The sequence below is a fragment of the Carassius carassius genome, chromosome 45 (assembly GCF_963082965.1).
Source record: "Carassius carassius chromosome 45, fCarCar2.1, whole genome shotgun sequence".
Taxonomy (NCBI): Eukaryota; Metazoa; Chordata; class Actinopteri; order Cypriniformes; family Cyprinidae; genus Carassius; species Carassius carassius.
The window spans coordinates 24,634,699-24,659,425 of record NC_081799.1 but is presented as its reverse complement, the minus strand read 5'-3'; the positions used below and the strand labels follow the sequence as shown (position 1 = coordinate 24,659,425).

The 24,727-nt window shown below is 34.0% G+C and overlaps 1 protein-coding gene across 1 annotated transcript; it reads right to left on the bottom strand.

Annotated features, from left to right (window-relative positions):
• Nucleotides 1-9,586: 9,586 nt before the first annotated feature.
• Nucleotides 9,587-23,147, bottom strand: LOC132127197 (hippocampus abundant transcript 1 protein-like). Its single transcript, XM_059538946.1, has 12 exons — nucleotides 22,853-23,147; nucleotides 21,109-21,207; nucleotides 19,839-19,901; nucleotides 19,627-19,754; nucleotides 18,560-18,674; nucleotides 18,178-18,396; nucleotides 16,669-16,782; nucleotides 15,682-15,753; nucleotides 14,643-14,755; nucleotides 14,397-14,494; nucleotides 14,022-14,176; nucleotides 9,587-11,857 (listed from the first exon to the last, which is right to left on the bottom strand). Exons 1-12 carry the CDS (start codon nucleotides 22,937-22,939, stop codon nucleotides 11,642-11,644), a joined length of 1,479 nt encoding a protein of 492 aa, XP_059394929.1. The 5' UTR covers nucleotides 22,940-23,147; the 3' UTR covers nucleotides 9,587-11,641.
• Between the last annotated feature and the right edge of the window lie 1,580 nt (nucleotides 23,148-24,727).

The window sequence follows — 24,727 nt, the reverse complement described above, 5'->3', positions numbered from 1 at the left end:
TTGGTGATCTGAGAGCAAAAGACTTAAATTGATAATTAGCTTTTCAAAAGAGAAAATAATTACTTTATGTTTGAGATTTGTGCTCCGTCTTTGGACTGACTCCAGAAAAAGGAGGTTTTACTTTAAGAATGATTAATTTTATAGCACACAGATGACATCAAAGGATGTTTAACTCGGCTCGATGCTTTACTCGTGGACTGTCTTCGCCAGCTTCCTCTCAACAGACTCTTGATTTGTTCTGTTGCATTGTCTGTCAATGATTGCGTTGACTTAGATATGATTAAAGGTCAAAACAAATCTATCAGTGTGAAAAGTAGCTGCATAATTGATATCCTATAGATCAAAATCATTTGTATGTATTAAAAGCTCACATCTTTTTTCATTTTGATATGCATACTTTGTCTTATTGTTTGTTTTTGTATTTGTTGCTTTTCTTTTAGGTGTCTGCGTTCATCTGTTCAGCTTTGTCCGTTTTAAATGCTGATTTTTTTGACAGGCAAGGTGGAAATGTATTTTCAGAGTTGGACAGCTGGTTACATTAAGACACATTTTGTAAACACCTGCAATTTTCATTAAAAAAAAGAAGGAAGTATTTCAAGTTTTGAAAGGTGTAAATGAGATTCCAAACAAGAATTAAAATAACAGAGGGTTAAAATAACACCCAATTTTCTTCTTTTATTACCAGCTGCTCTACTGATTGTATTAATGATATTTTTAAGAAATATAACACGTTTGTATTGAAACCAGATTTTAACATTATCTGAAGTAAATGTGAGGGACAAATTAATAAAAAAATATTAAAATAAAACCGAATTCAAAATGAACATGAACAAAACTTTATTACTTGAAATAAACATTAATTGATATAAAATAAAATTTATATATATATATATATATATATATATATAAACTTTTATTTCAGTTTTTTGCAGAGGCAAAAGTTTTTGTTTGCATTTTGTTTCATTTGATGAACTATAGCAGCAAAGACTACAACCAAAATAATAATGAATACTTCATAGCCATTTAAAAAAAGCGAATAAATATGATAAAAGCACACAGCGAAATTACTAAAAGTTTAAATTAATATATAAGTATAAAATGAATTGACAATATTAATTTAAACATTTAAATAAACAACTGCAATATAAAATAAAAACTTATTTTATCTCATTTGTATTTTGTTTTACTTGATAATAATGATAAAAAGATAATAAAAATTATAAAAGCACACAACAAAATCACCAAAACATTAATGAAATTTAAATGAAAATGTAAAAATTGAAACAAATTTTAAATATTAATAAAACACTATTAAAAATAATGTATTTCCGTTATACTAAAATTACACTGCTAAGTGGTGTTACAATGTAGGATTCCTACAATGATGCATCGGATCACTAAGTGAATTAAATCTCCTCAACAAGTGTCATAATTTGTGGAAACGCCAATAATTAATATCACTAAGAAAGTTCATGTTAATTTTGCTCCATGTTTATATGCAAGTCTTTCAGTGCTGTGTCTTTTAATAACTCTTTTAACCCCGGTTACACATGCTCAGTATCTAGTGTCATTGTTTCCTCCTTTCTCGTCTCTTTTTAGTTGTTGCACGACTCGATTTTTGTACATCTAAGTTCCCAGGAGCCTCATTAGAGACCGAAGTGCTTGGCATCATCATCTGGGAGTGTAATTAACGGTGTGAGTTTAACACGTGGATTCGAGCGCCGGGACGTTTCCCACAGCATCACTTCCTCATATCCCCACACAGATGCTCCGCCAGCGACCCCACACAGACTGTAAATGTCAGTGTTAAAGGTAAATGTACCCAAAGACAACAGTTTAACATCACATTCTGCAAATATCGATGGCTTGCTCGAGTGTGTGTGAGCTGCACCTAAACAGTCAACTCTGCAGAACCGTTTTGGTTCCCATTTGGGCAAAAAAATACAATGGAAGTCAATGGGAACTAAAACCAACAAACTGTGTAAATTTCAGTTATACAATCTAGCCATCCATCCATCATTCTATCGGTCCTTCATTCCATCTGTCCATCTATCCGTCATTATCTTTCCATCCATCCATCATTCTATCCATCCATCGTCATCCCATCATTCCATCCATCCATCATTCCATCCATCATCATTCTATCTGTCTGTCTGTCTGTCTATCCCTCCATCCATCCATCTCTCCATCATTCTATCCTTCCATCCATTCATCTTTCCATCATTTCATCCATCCATCCATCATTCTATCCATCATACATTCTGTCCTTCCATCCATCATTCTATTCTTCCATCTGTCCATCCCTCCATACATCCATCTGTTCATCATTCTATCTTTCCATCCATTCATCCATCTTTCCATCATTCCATCTGTCCATCAGTCCATTATTCTATTCTTCCATCTGTCTGTCTGTCTCTCAATCCCCTCTTACATCATTCTATCCATCATCTGTCCATCATTCCGTTTGTTCATCCATTCATCATTCTATCCTTCCATCCATCCATTTATCCATTAATTTTTCTATCCATCCATCATTCTATCCTCCCATCATTCATTCTGTCCTTCCATCCATCCATCCATCTGTCTATCACTCTGCTTGCCCATGAATTCATATCTATCTATCTATCTATCTATCTATCTATCTATCTATCTATCTATCTATCTATCTATCTATCTATCTATCTATCTATCTAGCCTTCCACCCTTCCATATGTCCATCCATCTTATAAGCTTCAAAATTCAACACCATTTGAACTTTCAATCAAACTAGCAAACTTTGTCAAACCAGCAGCCAGTGTTCATCTTGATAAACTAAACTTTTTTCTAATTAAAAATGAGGATAGTTTCTTTAATGTGCAAGTCATTCTACTTCCTTGCATTCATATTGCAGTTGCAGCACGCTCAGCTAATCAGATGTTAGACGATCTCCCACAGACTTTGCAACAAAGGTAATGGGTTTTAAGGTGCAATTTAAGGATGAAGCAGAGAAAACTGGAAAGAACAAAAGGTTCACAACGTTGATGAGGCTGTGAAAGCATCACTTTCTAACCTTGGAGTGTGATGAGTTTCTGTAGGTGGATGAGAGTCGGCCTTTAACCTGCACTTAACTCACAGAGGAAGATGTTCAAGAGCTGCTCTCATCTGAACAAATGCTCATCCTCTCATGGATCGCTTGATGCTCAATCTTTAGATCCCGTTCATAAGTACAGATGCTCAGTGACCTTTGACCCAATGTGTGACATTGTTACCAGTTAAAGTGTGTGCTAAAGAAATACAATCTCTCTGAAATAAATGCCTGCCATCTCTAGTATTTGTTTGTTCTAGTCAAACATCACTCTTATTTTCAGGAATTATTAAAATCCAGTTGTTTGCTTGCGATCTCAGAGGCATTATATGCTATTCTTCAATATTCATTCTCCAAACAAAAATATTAAAAGTGTCTTGTGATCGCATTTTACATAATCCCTTGACCACAGTGTATTTCATTCACTACTAACACTTGTCAGCAATGCAGAATAATATAAAATATAATAGAATCAAATAATATTATAAAAGCTGACAGTAAAGAGTGAAACAAAAAAATTTAAGTTGTTGAAACTACCAAAAATATCTCAAAAGAATTATACAACTCTTGATAAAAATTAAATATCATATTAAATATAAAAACTATTATATATTTAGTATGTTGATACATCTTAATGTTAAAGGTCCCTTTCTTTGTGATCCCATGTTTTAAACTTTAGTTAGTGTGTAATGTTGTTGTTAGAGTATAAATAATATCTGTAATATTCTAAAGCTCAAAGTTCAATGCCAAGCGAGATATTTTATTTAACAGAATTCGCCTACAACAAACGACCCGTTTAGACTACATCCCTCTAGTTCCTGCAGTAATGACATCACTAAAACAGAACTAACCTCCGCCCACAGGAATAAACAAATAAAAGGGGGCGTGGCCTTGTTGTGCTCAGACGAAGAAAAAGGAGGAAGAGTTGTGTTTGTCGCCATGTCGTCAAAAATAGTAAATGAGTTATAGAAAAATTATTTACAAAAAATATTGAAACTACCAAAAGTATCTAGTAAGGATAATATATATATATATATATATATATATATATATATCTTTAAATAAATAAACCAACCAGTGAAATTATTCAGCAACTCTTGAAACTAATAATCCTAAATCTTGATAATTCAATTTCACATTAATATAAAATGTACTATTTTACATTATATTAAATGTATTATTTTGAATATGATGTATATTTTTATATATTATTGAAATATAAAATAAGTATTGAAGTATTAAGTATTATGATATGAATTTTCAGATTAAATACAAAATCTAAAATTTTAGCTATTCAGTTTGCACCAGAGTATTGTGACACACGTTGTCCTAAAAGGCTTTTGATCCGTGTGTGTCACAGAATCAATTATTTGAGCGTCTGCCGTCAAACGCTGTCAGAAAGGTCACAATCACACGAGAGGCGCGCAGAGACACTTCAGATCTTATTAAACCGTTTGATGGATCAGAAAAAGAGGGTGTTAATGGCTCTCCAGGGTCGGAAGTCCTTCAGGATCATCAGTCGATTATCAGATCCACGTTAACTTCAACACACAACCTGCAAAGATATTGAGATGAACCAAGTGAACGCTAGAACCACACAGTGCTGCTGCAAGCAAAATAGAGTTAAAAGATGTGAAATGAAGAGCAGAAATGGTGTTTGGTCCTGCACAGCTGGTATAAAACTCCCTGATCTCTTCACTCGACCCACCGCAATTAATTCAGTTCCTCACAAATGTACTGCACTAATGAACACAGGCGTAAAACACTGACTCCACAGCTTAACAGGAAGCTAGTCTACTAAAAGTTAAGCCTTCATTTCAAGTTGTGCGGACTTGTAAAATACTTCTACTCATTAAAACTGGAGTTCAAAGGATCCAGACGGAATATTTTATATACATCTCTCTCCACTTTCCATCATTTAGAGATCTTTCGCAGTCACTGGAACAGATGCTCCAGCGGTGAAAGTCTATGACGGGATTAATATGGCTCATGGATGTGAAATTTTACAACAAAATGAGTCTGCATAATTAATATTAGACATTTTCTTGTTTCAAGACCTAGTTTTGACCTTGGTTTTACTAGAATTTAGATATATTAAATACAACTGTTTATTTTGTACATTAAACTAAAGTAATATTTATATTAAATATTTAATATATTAAAATATATAATCTGTAATACATATTATGTATACAAAAATATATAAAAATTTGTAATATATATATATATATATATATATATATATATAATAAAATAGTTTAAATATTATTATTGTATATATTATATACCAAATTATATTCAATATATTTAATAACCACTACTGGATATCTTTATGATGTATTTAAAAAGCCAAAGAGGTGAACAGAAATTATCCATAAATTCTTGAAAGTATACCATAAATATCTAGTAAGGGTGTTATTAATAATCTTAAATTCTGACACAAATAATTCAATATCATTTTAAATATAATATTTTATATTTGAATATTTTACATATAATTTTTTTTATATTGTATTGTATATAAATTAGTGGTGGGCCGTTATCGGCGTTAACGTGCTGCGTTAACTTGAGACTCTTATCTGGCGATTAAAAAAAAATATCGCCGTTAATCTATTCTCAAAGTTGGGTTGGGAGCTGGGTCTATACTAATTAAGCTATGATGACTTTCACCTTGATATTTTATATAACCGACTGACTGAGGCCAGCCTAAAAAGATGCTCAGGACAGTTGACGGGCCAATGCTGCGCATCGTCACGAAAGCTTATCTTTTTCACGTGTTTTTAAGCCTTACCGCTTGTCGATTTAAACATTAAAGCATCCAAACACAAGACGCGGAAAAGCTGAACAGAGCTGGTTACTCGCGCGCTGTGTTCGGTGTGCACGAGAGAGAGAGAGAGAGACGCGTATCAGGGACAGCGACACTGAACCGAGCTCTCTTCTGCGAAGTTCTCCTCGAAGTCCCTCCTGCACCTGAACAAACAAATACAAATCGCAGTTTGAACAAACAAATAGATGTGAAAGAGCCCAATTCAGTACTCGCGGTGTTCTGGTGTTCAGGCTCACGCAGAGAAAGGCGTCTCAGAACGCTTGAACATCGAATCTGCTTATTTTTGCTCTTGTGCCGACAAATACATACAAAATATATCAAAATATCCACCTTGGAAATTATGCTCAAAAAAACTGTCAGTTATTTCTTAAGTGAAAGTAAACAGTTGAGGAAAAAAATGGGATGTGTATTATATTGGATGATGCGTTCATCGTCTCTTAAAGTGACCGCGCCTTATTTAGCTTCTGGCTGCTGTAATGTTAATCCAAGGAAATGAAAATCACTCACTGCTCTTGACTGAATTACTTTGTAGTTTTAACAGTCAAACCAAAAATTATTCAGACACCAGATATAATTGTTGATATATATAGCAAAACTGTAATAATGTGAGAAATGTTGAAGGTGTCTAAATAAATGTAGGTTTGATTGTATATTTAATTTTTACATTGAAGACTATCCAGTGCTATTTTACATTTAATTATTTGGTTTCTGTACCTTGACACCTACAAACTTGAAAAAAAACTTAAACATTGTGTAAATAGCACAAATAAATAAAAATAAACGAACATACAAATTAAACAATTTCAAACAGGGCCCACTGTTACAACCTTCACGGGTCCCCGCTGACCCCAGCTACGGCGCTGCTCACGCCTGTTTCACACATACTCCATCTGCACGGCATATGCAGTCTGTGTGAGTTACGTATGTGGTGCAGCACGGACTCGATGTGTTTCACACAGGACGCGTTTGCAGTTCACTACTCAGTACATAAGCGATCGCTGCACTGCTGCAGACGCAACGCTCCTGGAACACAACTGGAATCCGTTAACATGGGTGCGTAATAAAATATGCAACGCATACACACTACAGACGGAGTATGTGTGAAACAGGCGTAAGGTGGCAATGTGGAATTAGTTTACAGCTTTTTCAAGCACTTTGTGATGCATTTTGGAAACAGGAGATGAGCCCCTGGTCTAATGCACCATCTAGCTTGATAAACCCCTTCTCAAAGTCTTACTGTTTGTCAATTTTATTTGGGTAACACACATATTCTGAATGCCTTTGGAAGAAATCGAATGAGCCATTTTAATCTAGATTAATTTCAAAATCACAGCGAGATTAATCTAGATAAAAAAAATTTTTATCTATGCCCACCACTAAGATAAATATTATATTTCACCCACATTAGAAGCAAAACAGCAAATAGATTAGCAAAAATGCTAAATATGTCCAGCAAATAAATAAATAAATAAACAGACCTGCCCATGAGGCATACAAAAATCCTTGAAACTACGATCTAGAAAGCATAATATATTTATAATCCTAAGTCTTTATAGAAATGTTTACAGTGAAGTATGTATTTGTTGAGCATGAAATATTTAGCAGTTTCTGGTTTAAGGATTCATGAATATTTTCATTGGCTAAATATTTAAGTAAGATGTAGTCATTTTGTTTACCCCACTAGCAGCTTTATTTTTATTTTACTTATTTAGATTGTAGATTTGTAAATTCCATGTTATATTGCTTATTAAAGCACTGTAAGTTTCTTCTGGACTTTCTAAGATGCACAGGAGTGTGATCACCTCTCAAAAGAAGATGATATCTTAAAAAAACAAAAAGGTTTTGGCATTTAATTGCAATCTATATATGCATATATCATAGTTTTTAAATCGCCGTAAAAGGTTTTTTATTCATAATGAGTTTCTATGGTTGTTTTCATATTCTAGTTTCATCTGTTTGTCTGTAAATAATGTTTTATTAATAGCCTAAACTGAACTTGATCCACCAATATCACTGTCTTAATACATTAAGCATTTTCTTTTTAATGGTTTAGGAAAAGCTTACCATGCACATTAGGACACTGTGCTAATATTCTGTTCATCTGCATGCAATGGTTTATTAATGCTTTATTTGGCCTTCTGATATCACTGTCTTAATGCATTAAGCCACATTAAGAAATTTCTTTCCTGAGATTGTAATTCAGGTCTCACTGTAGGTTCATAAGACATAGAATGAAATGTATCTTGCATCTTCTATTGTAATGATTTCATGGTGCTTTTTAATGCTTGTAATCAGTCCATTGTCTTTGTATTTAAAAGTGTTACATTTCTGCTGTCAAATTTTGTAATTCTGCTAAAGTACTTGTTTTGTGTTTCACAGAAGAATGAAAGTCATGCAGGTTTGGAACGAGGTGATGGTGAGTAAATGATAACAGAATGACCATTTTTGACTGAATTAACCCTTTAACCGCTTATATAGTGTGGCGCATCATAAAAGAGTAGTAGCTCTTTATTGACCAAAAATAAAGCATTAAAAGACCATCATAAACCAGTAACACCCAAATCGCACTCGTGCAGGAGGTGATTCAGGTGTGAAGTGTAAGTACATCATCAGAACTGAGAATCTGGCTCAGTGTAGTGTGCACTAGAAGCACACTAGTGTGAGTGAAAATTGATGTGACCTCTGTGTTGGACACATGCAGCTGATGCATAAAAATACATGATGTAATCCATTCAATGCTCCCGAGGGAGAGAGCATGTCAAAACTACTACTATAAATATTTATGAACTACACAGATGCACATCTGCATGCACAGTGTCAAAAAATGTTCTTGTGTGCATTTGAGCTTGACTTCACAATCTCAAAGACGTCTGTAAAAACAGAGCCCAATATATGAAGGATTTTTTTCTGTATTGATTTTGCACAGGTGTTTTGCAGATTTACTCATTGCACTGTGTCGTGTCTGTAAAACGAACTAGAAATCTACAGGTTTTTTTTTTTTTTCTCATGGTGCAGAAGACTTAAAGGCCCATTGTATTGTCATTTTCTAACCTTTTGCAGTCTCTGCATTCATCATCACTAAACTGAACTGCATCTGAAGTATTTAGATACTGGGCTGAGGTTGTTCTGATGAGATCTCAAGGGTTTCAGCATCAGTCAGACTCTGACATCTCGGAGACATCAACACTGCCATCCAGAGGAAATCTGAGCACTCGAGTGGACACTTTAAGAGTATTTCATGTGCATTAAAACACCAAGGAACCAGTTTGATGACTTTGCATCTGTGTATTATTGGGCGGGAATTTATGGCATGTTGATTTATTGACATTTTGAAATGAACTCCCAATCTGATTTACAATAATTGATCATGCATTTGGAATATTTATAGGTATGAAAATATGTATAGACATAGTAATTTAAATTCTTGTGGCTTAAGACTGTTGATAACATGGCGATTTTAAATGTGATTTTGAGAGTATGGCCACATTATACCTTGGTTCTTTTGGACATTTCATGCACTACTGATTACCATATTCATACATCATGCTGTTATTACTGTAGTACAGTCAAAAACGAGGCAATGCCAAGTCATTTTAATGTTACGGTTCTCAGAAGTTCCAAAATGTAAGTAGCGCAACAGCGCCATCTAACGGTCAAGAGAAATAATGCAGAAGAAACGAATCACGCATGACTGGTAATATTAATTTTCCCCTTTTTAATAGGTACACAAAATACATGACAATATATAGGCTACATAAGGATCCATGTACAGTTCATCTTCATCAGCTGTTCAGTGTAGCCTAGTCAGATTACAAATGAACATGTTTTACACTTGAGGCACCTTGTGTATCCCATTGAAAGACACACTAATACTTGACAAGTTAAGAAAGGAAAGCTAAAGGTATTCTAGTGAACACGCGCGACGTTTCTGACGATTGGTTGACTTTATTTGGAGCCGCGCGTTAATTGTTCCAAAAATATTGCGGGTCTGGCAACATGTAAAAGTTTTTCTGTAATACTATTCAATACATATACAATACTTTACAATCCTAAAATAATGAATATGATCGTCGCTATATTACATGTAAAAACTGCCGTTAGAAGCTGTGCACGAATTCAAAACCCAAAAGCGCGGGAACTACGACTGAGCCGTTACACACATTCCGAGATCGCGCCATAAATACACAACAGCGCAATTTCAAGCGTAAACTTTCACGTCGCTGTATTATAAATATGGATGAAATAATGCAAATACATGGAAAAAGACTCAAATCTAGAGAATAAATGATGGAAAGCAAATATTCAGATTATGCTCTCAATCTCTGTCTGATTGACAGGTCATCGGGTTCTGAATGGAATATCTGCCATATTTGTATGGAATACAGCAAGAGCAGGAAATGATGCACACGTGGAACAGGAAATGAGCACAGGTCAGTCTGATGATGACCTCAAACTCTAATGAGATGCTCTACAGTGTTCTTCGCACTAAAAGAAAGAGGCCTCGGAAATATAAAGCATCACTCTGGAAATTCATACGGGTGTTCGTGCAAAATAAATCATCTGCTTGGAAAACATTCACTGTATCAGAAGATATGGAATTCGTGAACAAAATAATTTTAATGAATCTCGGAAAAATCTAAAATCCTTTTGAAAATGGATTGTGGCTATAAAAACAAAACAAAAAATGCAGATAAAAATATCAAATCTAACCTCGTTTCACGAAATCTTCGAAACCTCCAGAAATGAGGTAGCTGGTACTTAATGTTGGCTGATTTTTTTAATAAATACGAATTATCCTTAAGGAAATATATAAATATGGTTGAGTAAAATAGCTTAACTTATGCACTTTGCAGTTTCTTTTCTGCAAAGTAAAAACGAATTTTCACGTGTACAAATGTAATATTTTAAGCAATACTATCATGTTTCTCAACATGAAATGGCATTCACAGTCCATTTTACTTCTAAATTTAATGACATTTTGATCACTACTTGCATAGAACCTTTACACACACACACACACACACACAGTTCAAGAATTTCACAATCAAGCTGTGTCCGTAACAACTAACTGGCCTAGAAGAACTACGTTAGCCTCCGCTGGTGCTCTAGTGTTTTGGGTTTGGTTAACATCGCCACAAATACTGTTCATGCAACCAGATGCACCGCTAATATATTAAAACCTTGTCAAACGCCACAGTATATGTGACTTTAAGGCTTCAGTCACTGCGGTAGAAAAATACTGTGTATTAATCTCAAATTCCGTTTGGGGGAATTATATGAAATCACAGGAAATGTGATTTTTCTTCATGCAAATAAAGCCTGTTTTAAGGAGGGAGAAAATGTGCTTGAAAATAAAGTCAATGGCCTAAACCATGTTCTCATGAAGTTCACCCAGTTTTTCTTCAATCTCACGACAGCGACGTTATTCTTCCAGCCACCTCAAGCTCCGCATACAATAAACTTTACTGCACTTCGCCCAAATATCTATATACATAAAGAGCTTTGTGTTTAAACTCAATCAAACCTAAGGCATCCCATCTGACTGATCGAGCCCTTAGTGTGTTGATTCATGTTAAACGCTGTAAAAACGCTTAATAAAAAAGCTGTGTTCAAAACCGATAACCGTTTTGTCATAAACAACAAAAAAAAGAAACACTGCACGCTCTCAAATGTTAGTCGCTGACAGGTGGAGGGTTTGCGATTTGTTGACACCCTTTTCATTTTTTTCCATTTGTGATTTAGTTTCAGAGTCAGACGTTGCTGTCTTCGAGCAGCGGTTCGAAGTCCTCTTCGCTCCCCGGCAGCTGTGTGTTGGTGTGAGCGCCGGCCAGACTCGCGCTGCTCTTACGGGTTTGGCAGGGCGTCGCTGGGGGCGTAGGGTGGTCCGGGATGAAGAGAGCGACTACAAACGCTGCCACCACCGTGCAGGCGCCCAGGAGGAACGGAGGACCGGGGATTAAGGTCTTCTACACAAAAAATAAAACAGGCAGAAGGTGAGTGGCATTGGAGGAAGTCAACACGGATTTATGACACTGCTTGAGCTTCTGACTGAGTATTTATTTAGATATATAGATAATACATATGTTAAATGAATATATCAAGTATTTTCCACAATGCGTTTTTGATGAGCTAAGTTTATTTGCCACATGCAAGTAGTTTCAGTTTAAATAAATACGTTTAGGCTTCTAATAAATGTCGCTTTCCACTATGATTAATATTTGTTTTTTACTTAAATTTTTCATTCCTGTTTTGAATAACATTTATGATCGTATGGTAAGATTTTACTTATATGCTAATGTGAAATTATATATTTTTATATTTAAAAATTAAAACAATTTTTAAAGTTTTGTGCAAATATGCCAAATTTTATTATATATAATATAAAATTTTTAAATTACATCATACAGCAAACATTTTGTACAAAATATAGTGAATCTATAGTAAATATATTATATTTTTGCACACACATAGACAGATATATACTGTGCAAAGCAAAATAATTATATATATATATATATATATATATATATATATATATATATATATATATATATATATATATATTAGGACTGTCAACGAATATTCTAAATTCGAATATATATTCGAATAGTTTTTAAAAAACGAATTTCGAAGGTGAAAATTAATATTCGAATAAAAAAATAAAATGTGGAAAAAAGGCCCGCGGTAGTAGAGGCAGGGTTCTCTGCCTTGCGAGTGGGCGCGCTAGCGCGCCTGAGGGTTAAGGGACAGGTCACAGCCTCACAGGAGTCGCACTGTCTGGCACAGCATCACTGCTGAAAGTTGACGCGTCTTCATGGAAGATGACAGCAAGTGCAGAGCCCAACTCGACCACAGCAGAGAAAGCAAGGTAAAATTGTTGACCCGCGAGATAAAGTTGTATGCAAGCTATTCAAGATACAGTTAGCATACCATTCAACCATGAGGTCACATCTCAAAAATGAGTACCCAAATGAGCATGGCATGATGTGTGGAACTCCAGCTAAACAGTCACTTCTTGACACTTAACGTTACTTTGCATCGCCCGCCACAAGCTCTTTGTCTGCAACACGACAAGAGGCCATAACGGATAAATTAGTTTCGTTCATTTGTAAGGACATGAGACCGATCAGTGTCGTGGATGGGGCACGCTTCGGGGAGTTCTGTCAAGCAATGGATCCGAGGTTTGATTATTTATCGTTTCATGTCAAGGAAAAGTTCCATGTTTACCACAGCACAGCTCGCTCGGAGCATTCAATGTCAGTTCTATATGCTGTAAAACTTCAATTAATATTAATAATATTTGTTTCAATCACTGAATGAAGCCTGCTATATTTGGGACAGATTTCGCGACCTTAAATTGCTTGCACAAAACTCTTGATCATCACTGAAAAATTTGTTTGTTCATTTAAACCGTTATGCGCAGAGAGGGTGAGAGAGCGTGAGGTCTGCAGTCTTGGCCATTAGTTGATTTCCTTGTTTTTGTGTAGGTAATACGTTGTCAAATATGTTTAAACTTAAATAGAATACCTATACAAGTAGTTATGTCTCTTTGTATTATTTTGTCCTGTTATTGACGTAATGCGCGTCATTGACAACATGCGCCACCAGATGTTCGAATAGTTTGAATATTCGTGTTTTTTTAGAGGGAATATTCGAACGTCATTTTTGAGCAATTTTGACAGCCCTAATATATATATATATATATATATATATACACACACACACACACATATACATATTTTTTACATTTTTAACTTTCTGCTCTTAAAGTGATTAATTGAGATTTACATTTAGTCATTTAGCAGATGCTATTATCCAAAGAGACTTGAAACGAGGACAGTAGAAGAAAAACATTTATTTTATTATTTTTATAATTACTATTATTCATTTATTTGCTCTTAAATCACCTCAAAAGTAAAATTTTCATTTATATAAATGTTAAATAATTTCAAACAAAGTCATTGTGGCCAAATAGGTTCAAAAATTCTATTAGAAAATAAACATTTTAAGCATTAAAATTGCTGTGCGTGGAGTGCCTTTGAGTCATGCAAATGAATCACTGAATCAATATTTTGAACTGATTCACTAAACCAGGTTGAAACTGTATAGCAGACAGACTGACACCTGTACCTCTGGTGAGGGCTGTAGTGGGATGGCGTAGTCGGGCTCGATGGAGGGGATCTCGCTCAACTCTACATTAAAGAGGAAGAACACGAAGCCGTACAGCGCAGGACCCAAACCGTTACAGAGCCCACGAATCCCTGTAATCATGCCCTGAACCAGACCTGAGGTAGTACAGCACACACACATGAAAACATGCTATATAAATGCAACAAATTATTATTATTATTATTTAAATGCATCAGATTTTCACTTAGAAGCCAACATTAAATAAAAATGTGTACTTTCTGAAGTTCCTGCTCTAATAGTGCACAGTTGTTTTTCTTCAATCCTTAACGTTTGGAACATTTAAAATCTTGAAAGTTATGAGATATAAGAGTTTACCCTGTTTATCTGGATCTGCGCTGCATGACACCAAAGCGCTCACAGCAGGGAACGTTATGCTGGACATAGCTGCCACCGCGCCGGCCGCCCACATCATCCTAAACAAATATAACATCAGCATTAACGACAATCGCTTCTGGACACGATGAACATCAAACAGAAGTGACTCGCTCTTCTTAAACCAGATCATTGTTCTGTATTGCATGCATAAGCAGATCATTTCTCTTGATCTCGATGTTAACTCACCACGGCTCGGACCCCAAACCGTACCAGGCCAGCTGGAAAATCTGGAAACCCAGACCCAGAAGAACCGTGTTCTTGTTCCCGATGGTCCTCATTAATAAAGTCAGAAACAGCGTCTGTAGGGAACATGAGAATTAATAATCACACTGCACTGCAACATATTTGCTGGACAAATAGTCGTTTCATACTAATTTTGGTATGAAAAAAAAAAGTGCATTTTGCTTGATGATATCTGATTTTAGTGGCCAGCAAATGAAAACATATACATGTGTTTTGAGTATTTTACTAAATCCAAACAGATTTTGTGGGGAGAAAAGCTTATTTATTCATAAACCTGTATTTATGTAAAGTTCTTTGACATTAAATGATTTGAATATATTTTCCACTCTTTTGCAGATTTTAAGTTAAAATATATATTTTAAATACTTATTTTTTTAACATTAAAACCAAAACCTTAAACAAACAACTGCTTTTGTTATTTTGATGAATGTATTAAAGCCTGATACATATGCATCATTTGAAAAAAAATCTTAATTCTTTTTTAATGGTGGGAAAATGTGATATTTATTTTTATAATATTTATTTATTTATTTATTTTTATTAAAAAAATATATACACACACACACACACAGGCACATTACATTTATATTATTTTAATATTTCAACTTAGCATCATCATTTTAGGTAAAATTAAGCCTTTTTGCAAATCAGCAGACATTTATTTTCCAACATGCAGGGGGCTGTTGTTGTTATTATACTAAACCATCATTTTCATTGCTGTATCATGGAGCAAAGCTGCTAGAATTCAACTTGCTTGTTGTGGGGCTAAAAATAAAACCCCTCCACTTAAATAAAGCAGTTAAAACCATGCTATCTGCTCATTAAAGTGCTGCCTATATTTCATTACATTTACCGCTGAACTTTTAAAGAAATTCGATTCAATTAGAAAGCATTTGCGAGAGCCACTTTCACGAGACGCCTCGTCGGCTCAAAGACACAAGTAATAAGGCACAGCAATATATATATTGCCTCAATTAAATACCTGTGCCAGGATTGAGAGGATTCCCACCACACCGATGAACACCGCTATCGTTTTGGGCGAGAAGTTAATGACCTGAGAGACAAAGAGAAAGAGCCACATCACCATCAGTCTGCACCAGCGCACCTCGATCCAATGAACTCCGTTATATCCAGTAATGAACCATCACTGAACTCAACTCAACGCTCAGACAGGATGCCACTAACAATCCAGCTGAACTTCCTGAGAAACCGACCAGTGTGTGAAATAGAGTACAGCTATTATAAATAAGAAATTCTAAAACTAAATAAATATATATTAGGAAAAAATTATACTTTTATTCAATAAGGATGCATTCATTTCATTGATTAACTTTAAATCAGTACTGTTGTTTCGAGGTTCTATTCATCTGTGAAATAAAATAAAATGTATCAGTTTCCACAAATAATATTGTTCAGCACAACTGTTTTCAACATTGATAATAATCAGAAATGCTTCTTGAGTAGCAAATCAGGATATTAGAATGATTAAAAAAAAAAAAGGGATTATACAACGATATTTACTACAGTTTTTATTTTAAAATGTAATTTCAGAATATTACTCTTTCATTTTACTGTACTTTTAATTTTTTTAAAAATGCAGCCTTGGTGACCATGAGACTTTAAAAAAACACATTTAGAATGAATGAAAAAGTATTTACTATGATATTTACTACAAGTTAGCAAATTTTGTTGGTCATCATGCAGAAGCAGTATAAGTAGTATGGTAGTGTTTTTGTTTACTGATCCTACTTGTTTAATTAATTAGAAGCATACTGCTGCTAAAAACCTTCCAGTCATCAGTGCAGCATGAATCATGGGACTGTTCAACAATAGCAGACAGTGAAAAAATGCAGCATAAATAAAGCACCGCTGATGAAAGTTTAATGGAAGCAGACAGCTGCTTTAATCAGGAATATTAAATATAGAACCTTTACATTTGTTCATTAAAAACCAAAAATAAACCGCTTACCTGTCGCAGGTAGAGGAAAAAGCTGGAGTACTGACCCGCCTCGGGCAGATAGGACAGAAACACTGTGATACAGATGAGCAGGACGGTCGTGTCCTGCCCGACCTTCCGTAAAGACTGCAAAGAAACACAAAAAGCATCAATAAAACATTCAGTAGCTCAAAAAACCGAAACAAAAAAAGTTGTTTTGTATAGTAGTGTTTTATTTTAAGAATCAGTACGAAGCAGATAATTGTAAGCAGATGTAATTTTTCCCATTTAAACTACTGATATATTCCATCCTGATATATTTAAATCAGGATGGAATGAGAGGTAAAATTGAGGGCCATCAGACTAGTAGTGATATGAAAAGCCATGTTTCTGAATGACAGAACCTAGTGATGCCATGTAGAGAGAGAAGAGAAGTGGTCCAAGAACTGAGCCCTGAGGCACCCCAGTTTGTAAATGTTGCGACTTGGACACCTCACCTATCCAATCAGTTATCAATTATATATATATATATATTAGGGCTGCACAATTAATCGCATGCGATCGTCATGCGTGGTTCTTTGATAAGCGGTGAATGTCCATCACCTACTTTCAAATGGAGCGGCACTTAATAGACAGAGCCGTAGTTCGCAGAAAAGCTATGCAATATCACGTTCATAATCGCAGATGAATCGCATGCGGTTATGAACGCGATATTGCGTAGCTTGTCAGTGAACTACGGCTCTGTCTATTAAGTGCCGCTCCATTTGAAAGTAGGTGATGGACATTTACCGCTAATCACAGAACCAGCTTTACTGACGAGACATGCATGACAATCGCCTGCGATTAATCCTGCAGCCCTAATATATATATATATATAATTTTTTTTAATGTATAATTATGGTTGCATGATTGAAAAAAACAACAACAACATGTTTTCTCTTCTTTTAACAATACATTCAGAAGTTTAGAAACCCTTCTTTAACCAATGCCATCGGTATGTTTTGCAACAGTAAGGCTGTGAAGGTCTTGAGAAAGCTCTTTGCTTTTTCCCATCATGAAATGCTTCTTGTGTGAAACGTTGGTAATGAGACGCCTTTTTATAGCCCATCATTTGGGACCAAACCAGCTAATATTAATTTCTACTGACAAGGAGCAGGATTTCTTTCTACTTACTGATAGATTTCTGCTGGTGTCTTGGCTTTCTTCATGTGTTCATGTTCAATACTTTTCCCCTTTATTACACAGAACTTAATTTCTAAACTTATTCGTTTTATTTTCTTTGCACGTATGGATAACTTGGTTTGTTACCGACATCTGGTGAAAATTTCATGTCAACAGCACCTTTAAAAATATATTTACTGGGAATAATGGTGACGTGTTGGTCAAAATATTTCTTTCTAAAGCTATTTGTAATGTTTAAATGTCAAAAATAGCATTAAATAATATTTTAGGTTACCTTTTCATAATGCTGACATATCATTATAACCAAATAATACCAAAAAAATAAATAAACAAGTGGAGAATGCTCCTAGAAATCCTTACAGCAAACGGGTCGGCCTGCTCCCAGGAGATGGGCGCTCCCCATGTGTTGAGCCTCATCTTGTCGGGCAGTGACTCTGGGACGGCCAGAAGGATGAAGCAGATGTCGGCAAGAGCGATGACTGTCGCCAGCAGCACCACCAGATTGTCTCCGTAGCTGGCCGACAGGTACGCGCCGATGGCCGGACTGGTGACCAGACTCGCTGCGAACGTCGCCGAAACCTGGAGGTGGATAGAAATATAACTCATCTATCCATCTGGGTCCAGGACTCTGAATCCAGGTCATGCAGAAGAACCTTGGAAATAGAAATCTCCTAAAACAGCTTCACTGAGACTCTGAGATCTGTCCAAGATGCTTTTTATATTTAATAAAAGAGCCACTTACGAGTCCGTATGCCGTACTCCTCTCACGCACATCCGTGACATCTGCGATGTACGCGAAGATAACGGAGAAAGTGACGGAAAATGTGCCGGACACTGATATCATGGCAAAGTACCACCTGAAAGCAAAAAAGGAATATAAGATGAACTAAGACATTGATTTGATGCACCCTAAATGTTTTTCCAATGAATTTCCGTAAACTTTTTTGGTATTGGATTATTGGATAAAACATAAAAACAACAAAACAATGTTGTCACCACCACTGGTCAGACAAACAGAGCGGAGTAAAAAAAACAAACATTGTATTATATTTATATATATTAATTACATTTTATTATAATTATATATTTTTTAATACATTAATAGAGAGGGATTATTAATAATAATGATTACAAATGTATTAAATCTTATATAACGTAATCAAAATAAAATAATTATTGAAATTTTAGTGTATATATATATATATATATACATTTTATGAAAAATAAAGTATAAAGAAAACATTTAATGTTGTAGAAAATACACAATAATAAAAAAAATTTATGATTTAATATATTGAATATTAAGTATTAAGTATAATATATAATTAGTATTTAAGGTATATATAAAGTATATAGAGGTATTTAAAGTATATACATGTTATGTATATATATATATATATATATATATATATATATATATATATATATATATGTATATGTGTATATCAAAAACAGTAAATATACAATCATAATTAAAATATATAACGACTTTATAAGTCAAACACTGTATGAAATATACATAATAAAATTATATAATGTTAATTTAAAAGTCAAAATATTTTGTATATAATATTATTATTATATATTAATTACAATATTTTATATATATAATATTAATTACAATATTTTATATATATAAAAATAAAAAATATTACAAATATTCCATTGCATATTATACAATCATAACAATTTACATTCATCACAGTTTAAAAATGTTCCTGATATTTTCATGTTTTCTCTGCAAGTCACATCATCTGTCCCAGTGTATTGCACTGTCAGAGGTCAGAGGTCACGTGAGGACAGTCTTACCATGGACTGAGTCTCATGAGCGGGATGGGCGCACACGTGAAGAACACGGTAACCAATAGAAACGATCGTCTGCCCCACACGTCTGACAGAGCGCCAATTAACGGCGCGCTCATAAACGACAGCAGACCCTGACGAACCAAAGCAGAAACATCAGCGAGACATAAAACCAACACACACAACCGAAACCAGTCCAAAATATCCCCATCACGTACCTTCACTCCCTGAATCAGGCCGTTTATTAAGAATGTGTGTTTGGGGAACGTTTCATGCAAAACCTACAAATGAAGAATTCACATTTCAATAGACAGATCAAATATAAATCAATTTATTTCTCAAAATTAAAGGTGCACTGATGTGTATTTTTCAATTTGCCTTCACAAATAACCAAAGACTAGAGATGGCTATCCAGTGTTATTTAATGTATATATTACGATATATCATTTATTTATTAATATCTAGCTTTCATTTTCATATTTTTGGTTTTCATTTCAATTTTATGTTTTAGTCATTTTATGTGCTTTTGTCCTTTTTTATTAGTTTTTTATATTTCTATTTAGTGTTTCTATTTTTTATCTATTATTGATTTCATGTCATATTTTTAGTCATTTAACTTATTATTTATTTTAGTTAACGGTCAAGGCAACATTTAAAATTTGAAGTTAACTTTTTTTTGAAGTTTTTCTCATTTTTGAAGCAAGTTTTAGAAGCATGGGTTTCATCTAATATTTATATTTTATTTCAGCTTTATTTAAATTACCAAAGCATATTTTTAATTGTTTAGTTTTCAGTAATAACGCTAAAAACTAAGTGTGCTTTTGTCATTTCTATCATTCTGAAAATTAATTCTAAAAGCTTTATTTTTTATTTCATTTTAATTTAAGTACTTAAACTTCAACTTATTTTATTTCATTTCAATTAGCTGCAAAAACAAATTAATTTTTTTTTTAAGGTTAAGGTTTTTTTACTTCAGTTTTATTTCAATTACTGGAAATGATTTTTATAGTTTACTTTTAGTTAATATAACACAGCAAACTGATGCTTTTGTCATTTTTATAAAAAAAATTTCATATTTCTATATAGATTTAAATTTATTTTTATTTAAGCTTAGGTTTTAGTAATTTTAGTACTTCAACTTATTTTATTTCAGCCTGCTGCAAGGCTAATTTAGTATGAGCATGTTTTTTATCCAATATCTATATTATTTAAGCTTTATTTAAAATACCATAAAAGGTATTTAATAGTTTTAGTTTACAGAACTCTTACATTTTATTCTTTTTTTTTTTTTTATGTAAAAGTTCAGTACATATTATTACAGAAACAAAACATCATAAAAATGTTCAGTCTCTCAAGATTGAATAGTGGTCTTTAGCCTTACATGGACACCTTCTGGTGCCAAAAATAAAATAGTGCATCTATATTAACAGAAGTATTAATCCTGATAAACGTGAACCACAAACAAAACTGAGAATTAAAGTAACTCACGGTGAGCATCGGCGTGGTCAGGAGACCCCAGGCGAAAAACTCCAGGAAGATGACCACGACAGCATGATAGACGCTCGGCTTCCCGATGCCCTGCTGGACCTGCAGCATCACACACATAAACAGCTCTTTATTAATAATGCTAATCAGAATGGTGAATGTCAGACTCCTCGGCTTTCACTGGGACTCATCTCATTGCTATTCCTCCGGGACGTTTGGACACAAAAGAGCAAAGAGACTGAGTTGTGCCAAACTCTGTTCACAGTCTAATGTCTCAAAGAATTCACTGTGATGCTTAATATGCCCTCGCAAGAATGTCTAACAAATGAAAGCGTGAGGAATAATGTCATTTAATCTCATTTATACATGAAGCAGGAAACACAGAGACTGTATTTGGCTGAAAACAGGACACATGTTTCTCAGCAGATATAGCAGTTATGTAATGGGCAGCGTTTAACTCTCACTGAATCTTTCATGGATCTGTGAAGCTTTTTAAGGCTCTAGGAGCACTTCTTGTGTAATGTGATAGAAAAGTTTAATAATATAAACAAAACAAAAAAATATATGCGAGTTGCATGTATGAATTTTCTTATATTTTATGCAATTTTAATTATGTTAGTTGTTTTGCATGACTGTGTTTAGAAAAAGAGTAGAAAATTGCATTTTGTAAAAAATACATTTCAATTTTTTTTTTCTACTTCCCAAAAAATTTAATTCATTATAAAATACATATACATGCATTTATAATAAAAATATAAAATACACTATATATATACACATTATATATATATATATATATATATATATATATATATATATATATATATATAAATATAAATATAAATATATATATATATATATATACACACATACAAAATAAGTTTTATTTGATGCATAAATATATAATGTATGTAACTTTAAATATAATTAAGATATTTTATAATAAATGCATGTATACATTATTATATAGTTATTATACATGTATAACTTTATATGCATATATATATATATATATATATATATATGTATGCATATATAATGACATATTTTGATATATATTTATGAATATATAACTAATATAAATAAAAAAATTATATAAAATTGTTAACAATAAAAAAATGTATTTAAAGATTTTACATAAAATAATAATTACGTTCACATATATAGCTGAGCAAACAATCAAATTAGTAAATACTTATTTGTAAATCCGTTTAATTTCTTACTGGAAGAATGAGTTCTGTCTGAAGCTCAACAGGAAGCGCTGATGACATCACAGACAGTAAGGAATGAATGAATGAATGAAGATTCCGGCGTCCCCATGACAACAGACTGCGCGCGCGCGTCAGATCTAGGTGTTGTGTCCGCGCGCTCGCGTCAGTTACGTAATAACAGACAGCAGCGCTCCATTACAGTATTAGCGTCACCTCACCCTGATAAAAACCATCGATATCGCACATGACACCTATCGATATTACACTATGAAAACAAACAAATAAAACTAAACAAATCCGAAATGATGTGATTTGTCAGCTAACGTTGGCCGCTCATGCACACGTAGATTATACGATTAAAAAGACAAATGTTTGCTCATGCATGCGTATTATAACGCAGCAAGCCATATAAACACATATTGTATCATTGTAAATGTTTTACGCAAGTAACCGAAGCCAATATCAACAGAAAAAAACAATGAATGAATGAATGAGTCTCAAAGGCGTGTTAGCGTCATGCGTGTTATTATTCTCACCGGAGTGTCATGCTTCATTATGATCCTCTTAACCAGCACAACTCGGCTGCTGTGTTTAGGGTCTTTCTCGCCCATCTTTTTCATCATCTCATCACATCTCACGTGAGGAACGTAAAATCCGTCCTGCTGCGTGCATATCTGCGCTCCTTCCAGCTTTAGTCGAGTACAGCCGTCCAACCGGCCAAAAAACACAAATCTGCGAGGTTCTGCTCGGTTATTTTCATCCAGTAACAAGCAGCCTGTCCGGATGAAGTGGTGCCTCTGCTGTGAGTCTGTGCCGTGTGTTACGTGATCGCAGTACGCAGAACAGCGCCCCGCGCGGTCAGACGGAGGAACAGCGTGGCCTGGCGACTGAAGAACAAAAAGATGATGCTTTCTCTTTCCAGAGGATGTTACCAAGAGGCTTAGACCAACATATCACAGTGGAGTGGATGACGAGACTTCACTATTAATATAGGTTACTATAAATCAATTTGCTTATTTATTTTTATATTCATTTATTCATTATAAAGTCTGTTTTCATATATATGCAAAAGCCTCTACGTGACGTTTGTAATTTTGTCGAGATTCAGTAATTTCACTTCAACGGCAGTGTTTCTTTTCATTGCTATTAGTGCAAGTGCAAGCAATTTATGCATATAAATACTATGCCACAACTATTTTTATGGCTTGCATCAATTAAGTTAAGTGGCTCTCTGTGGCAGCAGATCTGTAGCATGATGAAATTTGTTGATCTGTATCACTAGTTTTATGTAATGCCATAAGGAGAAAAATAAGCATTACACGTATCATTTACTGATATGCAATGAATGTAGGAAATATAGTTTTCGTGTTTGGTGTGTGGATCCAATAAACCGCTGAAAACTGTTTTATTTAATTGTTCATACAAATTATTGATTCAAACATAATGCCTGTGCAACTGTTTTTATCCATAGGACGATCGTCTGATAAATCTGAATGACTTTTGCATGATTACAGGTACCTTTGGTGAAATATTTCACTGCTGACACACAAGTGAATGTTTGTACCTCAATGCATTATTGATTTCTTTGGTAGTCTGCATCTTTTCAAGTGTATTTTTCTTCTGTTTTAGTTTCACCTAATCGAGTCACATGGGAGCTGATGCCTCAGACAGATGACGTTCCCACAGTAAGAGAAGGACGCACTTTATGGTAATAAGAGGGTTCATATATTAATACATGTATATAAAACGGTTCAAATATTTTATTTCAAAATTTATTTATGTATTTTTTTTCCCATCCAGATGCATGATTTTACTGTGCATTTTAAAATTTAAACTATACTACAAATGCAAGAAACAGAGAGCAAATAATAAATAATAATACATTTTTTTATACAAAATGCAGTAAGCTTGTGAAATATTATTGCAATTTCAAATAACTTTTTTTCTATACTATGCTGATTTGCTTCTCAAGAAACATTTCTGATTATTATCAGTGTCGAAAACCTTTTGTGGAAACTGTGATATATTTTATTTTTCAGGATTCACAGATGAATAGAAAGTTAAAAGAACAGCACGGATTTAAAATGGAACTCTTTTTTAACATTATAAATGTCTTTATGATCAGTGTAATAAATTTTAGTGTCTGTGTTGATTCTAAACTGTCCCTTTTAATCAATTTAATGCATCCTTGCTTAATAAAAATTTTATTTTTACAATAATTTTCACTAAACTTACTAGCCCCAAACATTTAAACAGTATGTATGTACAGACATTCTGTAGTCTGATTGATAGTTTAGACTAAGTGAAAGGTCTTTAAGTGTAATTGTACAAACTTCCAGCTTCAGCTGGTGCTTTTCGTGTCTTTTCAATGTCAGATCTTTCCTGATTTTGATCAGTAATATCTCCAGATT